Source organism: Populus euphratica, unplaced genomic scaffold, assembly GCF_000495115.2.
Source record: "Populus euphratica unplaced genomic scaffold, PopEup_1.0 scaffold507.1, whole genome shotgun sequence".
Lineage (NCBI taxonomy): Eukaryota > Viridiplantae > Streptophyta > Magnoliopsida > Malpighiales > Salicaceae > Populus > Populus euphratica.
This window is the reverse complement of record NW_011500383.1, coordinates 98,135-108,248: the sequence shown is the minus strand read 5'-3', so window position 1 is coordinate 108,248 and position 10,114 is coordinate 98,135. Positions and strand designations below refer to the sequence as shown.

At 30.0% G+C, this 10,114-nt stretch overlaps 1 protein-coding gene across 3 annotated transcripts; it reads right to left on the bottom strand.

Moving 5' to 3' along the window:
- Positions 1-6,595: 6,595 nt before the first annotated feature.
- LOC105114261 (N-alpha-acetyltransferase MAK3-like) lies at positions 6,596-9,563 on the bottom strand. 3 transcript variants are annotated; one of them, XR_840105.1, is made up of 5 exons: positions 9,294-9,563; positions 9,083-9,206; positions 8,632-8,687; positions 7,351-7,459; positions 7,101-7,192 (listed from the first exon to the last, which is right to left on the bottom strand). XR_840105.1 is itself a non-coding variant. In XM_011010760.1 (4 exons), exons 1-4 carry the CDS (start codon positions 9,477-9,479, stop codon positions 6,986-6,988), a joined length of 522 nt encoding a protein of 173 aa, XP_011009062.1. In that variant the 5' UTR covers positions 9,480-9,561; the 3' UTR covers positions 6,596-6,985. The 3 variants fall into 3 exon arrangements, 2 of the variants coding, with proteins under 2 accessions (XP_011009062.1, XP_011009061.1); XM_011010760.1 differs by lacking the exon at positions 7,351-7,459 and having other exon boundaries at positions 6,596-7,192; positions 9,134-9,206; positions 9,294-9,561; XM_011010759.1 differs by lacking the exon at positions 7,351-7,459 and having other exon boundaries at positions 6,596-7,192; positions 9,294-9,560.
- Between the last annotated feature and the right edge of the window lie 551 nt (positions 9,564-10,114).

The window sequence follows — 10,114 nt, the reverse complement described above, 5'->3', positions numbered from 1 at the left end:
CATTTTTATTTAAAACATTTCGTGAAATTGGATCCAAGAAAGTTGATTAGACACATCCATCTACTATCTTCAAGTCTTAATTTGATTATCAAATATAAAAACTAGGAGTGGAAGTGTTTAGTAACGTAAAAGTCACAGATGAAAAAAGGTTAATTACATGGATGATGAGGTGATTGATCGAAGGAGGTGGTGGGTGCGGCACTTGACACCGTTTTCACTAACTTGTCGATGGTTGGTGGCTCTAAATTGTCACTTTCCTTTGCAACCAAACATAATCGCATGCTACGATCCACCAACAGGCAAATCTAACCAGAAAAACCCCACCAAAAATGGATGCTTAGCTATAGCTGACTTCACCCACCACCTACTTAATGGGCTCCTTACACGTGGCACCCCAACCCTCATTGCTTTTTTTTTTCTTTTGGCTAGAAACCATCAGCTTTAACTAAAAAAACTACCCTTTTTTTTCTTCATCCTTTTTTTTTTTGTAATTTTTGTCTTCAAATTTTTTTTTTCGATTGATTCTTTTTATAGCCTGACGATGGTTTGAAATTTTGATAATAAAAGATAAATTAAAAGTGAGAGGAGTGAAATCTGAAATATAAAGAAAATATATGGTTAATTTTAAAGTTTTAAATTTTTTAATATTTTAGTTTAAAAGTTTATCTTGCTCATTCTCAATCATGAGTTAAATAGATGAGAGAGATTCATTGAAAAACAATAACAAAAAAGAAAGTTATCAATTTGACCACCTTTTGATGATAAGAGTTGTTGATTTTGGTTTTAAGTGAGTTTTATTTAATGATAAGTTTTCAAATAGTAGTGATTTTTTTTTAACAATGCTTAAAAAGTAGATTAGATTTTATTAAAACTTTCTTGATTAGTTTGGTTTTTATTTTTTAGGGTGTTAATAGAGTTCATAGGTTAGTAGTATTAGACAATAACGATATTAGAATCTATTAGGTAATTAATAGAATAATGCTTGGTCGTAAATATGATTGAATGATAAACTCATTATTTCATTGAAACTTTGAAAAAGAAATTTAACAATAAAGAATTTATTCCAACATCTTGAGTTATGAACATTGGCATAATAACATATAAAGAGGTTAAATATTTAGTAATTATTGATTGGAATTTCAGTTAATAGACTAGTAGTATTAGACAATAACAATATTAGAATCTATTGGAAAGTTAATCATAGGATGATGACTAATATTACTAAATATGTTATATTTTGGGCTGCATCAAAGGGTAATTTATAGGCTATTTTGACAATATTATAAGTAGAGAGCTATCAAGGGAAAAACAATGGAATGCATTTCAAATGTTGTTTTGGACAACATATGCATGAGAACTCTAAGGATTGTAATGATAATGAAACGGGTTATAATAAAGAATTGGTTTGTATAATGTGATGCAGTTGAATAAATGTGATTTGAATGGTGTATTCACGAAGAAAATGGTGTTATTTGATGATGTAAAAGGGCATAAGTATATACTAATTCGAGTACAACATCATAAGAGATTTCAGAATTGTCTTAGTCACTCAATGAGATAAGAACATGGATATTTATGCTTAATGTATGTTAAGATATGTGTACATAAAAGTTTATTGTAAGATGAACGACTAATGATATGTTGGCTCAAACCAAATCAAGTTAAATCAATATTAAATATTTATTATGGAAAATATAAATCAATAAATCATTAATTAAACTTATTTAAAATTGTATGGCGATACTAGTAAAAGATTGGATTCTTTAAGGAACATATAAAGCAAATAGTACAAATAATAATTTACCTTTGATAATAGGGTAAGATACATGGAATAGGTTTTTATCATTAATAAAATCTTATGGTGAGCTTCAATAGATAAAGTTTTCAAAATAGATTTATAAACAAGATATAACTTTTATATGAGAAGATAAAGCTTGAAATTATCTTGATGAGGTGACTATACAATACTCAAAATTAGTAGAAATTATGACAAATGAGTTGATTTTATTATTATAAAAAACATTATAGAGGTTTGTTCTATGAAATATCATATATATATATATATATATATATATATATATATATTGTATCTAAAATACTTTATTGTGTTGTAATGAATATCTTAGTTAAATTTTTATGTTTTTCATGTTTATGATATGAAATATCACATGTTAAGACAAGACTCTAATTTTTTTAGTTACAATATTAGATAAGTTCTTAGTAGTATATTGTAATTCAAGTGAACGGGGATTATAATATGAATAAGTGTTTATAATGTTGTTCTTGTAATGAAATGCTTTCTCAATGAAAAGTCAAGTTTAAATTGTTTAAATATGCCCATGAACTTTAATAGGTATGAACTATTATGAATTGATTGATTAATTGAATAACCCGAGGTTCAATATCTAGAAGTGAATTGTTATATGTGGGATTTGAAACTATCTTTGATCGTTATAAAGGTTGTTAAAAGAAAAAAAGAATTGTTTGGTTACTGGACAAAGAAAATTTTGCTGAAATTTTGATAAAAATTAGAAACATCAATCATAATTATATGATCTTTGTAATGTATATGAATGTGTTAAATAATGAATTGAATTAAACCATGATATTAAAATGATAGTATGGCTTACTAATCCTAAATGTAGAAAAAAATTCATTTTGTTTTCTCGAGTTAAAGGTTTAAGATATCTTTACAATGCTAAGATGTTTTTTTTTTTTGGTGTTGTAATCCAAGTTCACACGCATGTCCTGTATTTCTCTCTCTCTCAAGTTTCATCTTTTAACATTGAATTTTTATTGTATTTAAAAAAAATTCATTTTTTCATTCAATATTTAGATGGTTTTCAACTGGTCTTCATATTTTTTTATCATATAATTAATTGTTGTTAGATCTAGTAGAATTCGATCCAATATAGCATTGTATGATTGTTTTTCAAAAAAAGCTATTTTGAATTTTTTTTAAAAAAGTCAATATATCTTTTTAATAATTATCCATGTTATCTTTAGACTCGTGCACTAGATCTGTCTCTTTCTACTTTTATTTTGATTTTTTTTTTTAGTTTTTATATCCACTAAGTGGACCGGTCATGTTAGAACAATTTCACATGATTTTATTTGAAATAGGACTATATAAGAAGTTTAGTCAAGAGTTTCCAAGTTTAACGCACTAAACTAAATTTAATAATAATGCTATATAGTTCTTCATGGCTTAGATGATTTTTTTTTTTTTACTTTAAAAAAAATTAGCATGAGAAATAATCTTGTTATAATATAGAAGAAGTTTCTGGACAACTTGCATGTAAACTAAAATTAATTTTTTAGTGATTTTTGAAGACATGCTTCTTGTATTAGCCTAATATTTTCAAAAGAATTTAATAAATTCTCTTGGATATTGTTAGCCTTAAAACTTAATTTTTTATTAAAAAAAAAACCTCTTAACAATCAATCTGGTCTTCTTTAATTCAAGTAGATATATTGATATATGCCAAGTTCACATAGGTGTTTCCAAAACATTAGATTGTTCCCGTTCAACAACATGACAAGTTGAATTCTAAAGATGCAGATTCCACACATCTAGCTCACTTCGCCATTAATTTTAAATGGGATTTTTTTTATTTCTTGAATTTTTATATTCAAAATTTAGAGTTAGTATTCAAAAAAATTTATGAAATTCATCGAGACACATCACACAAATATAGAAGATACACAATTAAGATCACTCGAGGAAAAAAAAATCTAATCTCAATTAATATGTAGACTACTCAAAGAAATCCATTGCTATATAAAATAAGAAAATAAGTATATTAAAGAATCTCGACCACACCGTTCACATCAAGATCGTATAAATCAATGCAAATGGAGCACACATCATCATTTAATTAACGATATTCAAAATGTGTGATTGACTAATTATCAAATTAAGTAATTTTGATTATTAAAATGATAAGCTTACGAACTTTGGGAGAATAATATCGGAGACCAAATGAAATTCAAACAAGTTAACTAGACGTACGTGTGCTTGTATGATACGAAAATGACCCAATATATATAATATAAGGTTTTAAGACTAGCTAGACAATTAATTACTCGATCAATTTTCTTAGTTAAAATCGTGGTGCAGCCTCCAAGATTGTGGTAGCAATTAACAAGACATTTTTCCAAGTATCACTGCTTACTTCCTTGCCTTTGACTTGCATGGGAATTTGACTCAATCGAGCAAACCTTAACCTACCATGCCATGGAAATCATATGTTATATATCCTGCGCAGTCTATGGAGACATGCATGGAAATTGTAAGCCATTCGGGATTTTTCTTGGTTTGACTGTGTTTCATTGGCAGCTCGCATGGGAATCCTCTCTTCTAGTTTCAAGTGATTATCATGAAAATGTTTAATAAAGTTGAAGAGGTACGTATCAATATTTAGAAGGAAAAGTATAGATGGTTAGGTTATTTTTTATTTATTTATTAGAAAAAAAAACATAGTTTTTGGTTTATTAGGCTTGGTCTAGATTGGAAAGATTTGCATCACATGCCTCACCAACTTGATTTTTGCTAAATCAAAGCCTTGAATTCAATAGTAATTAGTCAGCAAGTATGCTAGCTTCATATCCACAGATGTATTTTGTATTCCTTCGGACCACTGTTACTAGTTTTACACGACATGAGAGTGGCTGTGTAAAGTCACGCTATTTTCAAGAGTGTTGCCAGGACCATAATTATTTATTTATTAATATTAAAAAATAATATAAATTATATTATGAGAGATCTAATTTGATAGTTTAAATTTTTAAATTAAAATAAATCTAATTTGATAGTTTAAATTTTTATTGATAAAATAATTACAAGTTTAAATTTTATAATTACTGTCGTAGAGATATGTGTTGATGAAGTTAGATGGGAAATTCTCATCAATGAGAAAGATCAAAATTCTCTTGATAAAAATCTTGACTTTTGCAATGTATGTACTATGTTGTTCGAAATTGAAAATTAAACCATTGATTAGTCCTTTTCTCTTGTTTATTAATCATGGTTTTTTTTTTCTTTTTTCATCTCTCAGTTTGTCAAGCGGGATAATGGATCTGTGGGGAACAAAGAATTCAATATAAACATGCTACAGCCTAAGCGAACAACTTTTATGCACCTTTGAGCCGGGAAATATTCGCCATTTTGATTCTGAAATGGAATGGGATTGAGTTCTCACATCATCTATCGTCTGCTTTTATACTTGTTTTTATTATATTCACATGAAACATAAATGCAAAAATTATTTTTTGAATATAATTCTTATTTTTTCAATCAAAAAACCTATTTCAATCTATTTTTAACCTAAAATATTTATGAAATACCCTTGGACTTTTGTTTAATCAATTTATAGCCTTAAAAAACACAGAAAAAAAAACAGCATCTTAAAACTCATAATCAATCCAAAATAAAAAATCTTTCAGTATCTTAAAACTCATAATCAATCCGAAACAAAAAATCTTTCAAAGCTCAATTATATTGGTTTAGATGTTTTCAAGGTAAAGAAACACTTAATCTTGACTCCTTTCATAGCATGAAATCATTTAACATAAAAATTAATTATTTTAGTGGTTGTAATCATTATTAATAACAACTCTCTTTCTAAGTTAGAATCTAACAATCTTATCTCTCTTATCCACTATAAAAGAGAAATATAAAATATGATATTAAAATGTAATGTTTAAAATTTATAGGGACCTATTATTTAATAACTTAAAAAAATAAGAGATTAAAATGAATTTTTCAAACAAATTAATCTATGTTATTTTTGTTTTTCACTTAAGCTCTCTTTCTTTAATTCAACCCTCACCCAAAAAAAATATAAATTGACCTTCAATTTGAGCGGAAAAGAGTTCAATTGTATAAAATAAAAATTTTAAGATTAAATATTACTATTGAAATCCATAATGAAATGAGAGGGTGAAAATTAAATTGGCTACAGTAAAATCACTAATGTAATTTTAATTTTAACTTTTCATAATATGTTACATGTATGAGGTCTAATATGTTGACGCATTTCTATTAGACAATGCCAATTAGATCAACTTAACTGAAGAGGTGCAATGTTCATGTAGCTCATATCATCATATCCCAAATGCTTGGTTGCTTAATTATCAAAATAATTCTGGTTATTAAAATGATAGAAAGCATATAAACTTGTGAGAATATTAACAAATTGAAGACATTTCTTCAACACACCAAATTCAAACAAATTAACCAGTAGAATATAGTGCTTGTAAATTAACACGACAACTACACATTAGAATATGGATTTTAAAAATATTTTGATTGGTGCTGCAACCTCCAGGAAGTCGTAGCAACAAAACACTTTTAAAATAGTATTGCTACTTTCTTAAGCCTTTTGACTAGAATAGGCATGTAGCTGACTCAATTGAGCAACCCACCTAACATACAACGCAAATCAAATGTTATATATCCTGCAGCCATTAGAGAGAGACGCATGGACATTATTTTAACATTTGGGATTTCTTGGTTTGACTGTGTTTCATTGTCTGTTATGGTAAGTAACCCACTAATGTCTCAAGGCACCATCATACCCTTTGTACCAAACCATTGCTGAAGCATTTTTGGTTTATTAGACTTGATCCTTGCCTGAATCAAATATTTTGAGAGTGAACAGAGAGAGATTGGCTGTTCTGGTCACAGCTGCCACATCTATAATGTGCAAGTATTACAGTATGAGTGCTTCGGCCTCGTATGTTGATACATTTCTATTGGACAACGCCAATAAAACATGTACATCAACTTCAGTGAACAAAATTGACTTGACCAAGAACCCACGTTTGTGCGAATTCCTGTGTAGGTTACGCGGCTGTGCTGCCTCTCTAAAGATCAAATATCAAACCATCCCTTGTAGTTCGCAAAGACTCTGCAATGAATGGTAGAATGCCCACTTGTTCCAAGCCTCTGTGGAGCTCAGAGCTCAGAAAGCTCATCCATTGGCTAGCAATCATCATGCTCCTGTGTATCATCTCTATCAGCCATCACAGGCAAAGAGGGGTGTAACTCTGGTTGGGGGAATAGCAGCTTCAGACGAAAGGCATCAACTCCATTCAAGTAATAGTGAAAGAGTCGTTTTGCTCTAATAAAACCAAGACGGCCATATAGTGCAAGTGCTCCTTTATTTGTAACTTCTGCTTCCAATGTTACCTTTGAAGAGGAAAGAGAAAAACACAACACAATAAAAGATCAACAACTAGCATTTCATCTTCCCTATAGTAAAGAAAGTGATATACTTTAATACAAAAATATAAAGTTGGGATATGCTAAACATAAGCAAATAGGGGGAAAATGTAGTTATCACGGACCATATTCTTTAATGTGGCATGCTTGTGTTCCAGAGTGGACCACTTGTCACCAGTTAAGGTGGAAAACCAGTCAAATAATGATGCAGTTCATTTAAGCTGTTCTGATATCCTACATTCAAAGTAAATGCAGAAAGTCATAGCAGTTTATACCGATTCTATACTCTCTCCCACCTTTTCATTCTATATTATTTGCCTGATATGAGAAAAGAGAGCAAATTCATGCATTAAGATGAAATAACTAGAAATAGAATTAACCATTATTCAAAAACACAAGGAATATCAGCAAAGCCAAACCGTCACAAATTGTTGGCTTCTTGGGGCAATATTTAAGTTCGTTCAGAACTATGATACTGCAGCAAAGCATGGAGTTGCGTTTACATTGAATGAAACCATGCATATTCCTTTCTCAGCAAATTTCCATCGATCTTTTTTTTTCTTTCCATGGAATCATTCTTTTAATTTTTTTTTCACAATTTCAACCTCAAGATAATGAAATGAAAATTTCTGGGATAGTTCAATTTAACCATATCAATATATCAGCTACAAGTCCTAAATTCATCACGTAGGTTCAATCAGTCAATGGAAGTCAAAATCATCACACATGACATGTAATATTTTGGATTCTAGCAGGGACCATAACCTGGCAGCGCATTAACAACATAATTCATTGTTTGCATGGACTACTATCTATGTGCAGGGATACCTCCAAAGGACTGGCTCACTTAACCCTAATAAAGATTAAAGCAAGAGGAGAGATGGAATTGAAATAACAGATGCAGCATGAGGTAACTAAGAGGAGAGATGGAATTGCAACAACAAATGAAGCATGAAGTGTCTAAGAGACATGGTGTTACTACAGAATAATGCACAAACACCAAGAAATTTCAAAAGAAAAGGTTTTTCAAGGTGTGAATACAAGATACAGCATTAACATTTATACACATGCCAAGTTGCCAGCCAAACTTGAGAGGAAAGCTTATTTCTCCCTTTGGTTTGAGATCAAAGAGCACAGTGGCAGTGAAGGTAACCACTTAAGCAGTTTCATAATTCTCCTTTGTTTCCCATGCTGTTTGAAGCCTCAAACAGAGCTCCCACGTTTGATGGTAATCCTTAGGAAATGTAGTTATTTCTACTCTCCTATATGTTCATTCGGTACCATTGAAAGTACAAATAAAGCTTGAGGATAAAAAATCCATACTTCCTTTGTGATATAGTTGTATGAATAATGCTAAATTTAGATGAGTACCAACCAAAAGGTACACCAACTAAAACTTGACAAACCTCTTCGCATCCAGATTCCATCATCACTTGAATAGATCTGGTAACAAGTTCAGTAGCTGCAGTATGGACAGAATTTCACGGGAAATTACAACGTACCCCATATACAATTAACAAGAAAAACATGATATATCAACACAAAGCCTAAAAACTATCAAAGCCCACATCCAATCCTTTGTAAATGCCATCCCAAGTGTAGGAAAACAAAGAATGGACCTTGAGTTCAAATCAAACGCAGCCAGTTTATACACATAATCATTCCAAACATCCATATTTCTACCATTAATGTTAACAATGCATGTCCAATTTCTTGAAAGCCCTCACCCCCTTTCCTTTCTTGGTTCCAATAAATCTATAGTACATTAAAAACCAATCCAAGATTCACATATATAATCCAACAACAACCTAAAACTGTGCACAAAATCCCAAAATGAAAAAAAAAAAAAGCCATTACCAATGCCTCTTCCTCGATAAGGTTTGATGACAACTAACATAGCAATGTAACCTCTAAAAGTTGAATTCCGATGATCCCCCATCTTACAAACAACAGTCCCTACACATTTGCCTTTGTGAAACGCCTGAAATTGAAAACCCACCAACAAAAACACAGTTACAACACCAAAAAAAATCCCAACAACATGAAAGAAGAAAAGAATCACACTTACCAAGAAAGAAAGTTGTGGCCAAAGATAAACAAAGTAACGGTAGGTGAAGATGGAGTAAGGCTCACTAAGTTCTTGATCGACAAGATTCATGATTAATGGTAGGTGATGCTCACCACCATAGCTAACGTATTCAATCTCTAATGCATCGAATTCTTCTTTTTTCTCTCTTCCTTGAACTTCGTCCATTGTTGTCCTTCTGTTTCTTGACGACTATAACCGAAGGGTTCTACTTCTCGTTTGAAAATGTAGCAGCTTCCTTATAAAAAATTCCCTTCGGCCCTTTCTACTTCTTTAGCTGGACTCCATTGGGTATTGCTTTGTGTTGGGCTTACGAGCATTATCCATTTCTGGATTTCGTGCTAGTTTATCAACAGGTCCACAATAATAATAATCATAATATTACTAATAATTAATTTTTATATATATATATTCTAGATTTGCATTTCATTGAATAGATTTGCATAATTTTTATAAAAAATAATAATATTATTTTAAAAAATTCCCTCTTTAATATTTATGTCTTATTCTTATATTTTTTTTATGTTGTAAATATTATTATTATAAATTCAACATCATAGAATTTATTATTTAAGACTCTCAAAATAAATTTAGTCTCAGATAAGAAAATTAGTTTGAAATAAATTAATGTTGAAACCAACAAAGTAAATTTATAAACTAACCAAAGCAATTAGATAAAATCACATGAATATGCTGCACCAAAAAAAGGTACTATTAGTTCCTACAAGCAAGACCTACTATTGATTTTTATAATAATTCAGTTTAATCTTTACACTATAAATTTGGAATGAGATTTAAAAATC

Excerpts from the sequence above, each read along its gene's own strand:
- LOC105114261 (XM_011010759.1), bottom strand. The coding sequence starts at position 9,479 with ATGGACGAAGTTCAAGGAAGAGAGAAAAAAGAAGAATTCGATGCATTA. Across the intron at positions 9,207-9,293 it reads GGCCACAACTTTCTTTCTTG|GCGTTTCACAAAGGCAAATG; the intron begins GTAAGTGTGATT and ends TTTCAATTTCAG. Across the intron at positions 7,193-8,631 it reads TGGAATCTGGATGCGAAGAG|GTAACATTGGAAGCAGAAGT; the intron begins GTTTGTCAAGTT and ends TCCTCTTCAAAG.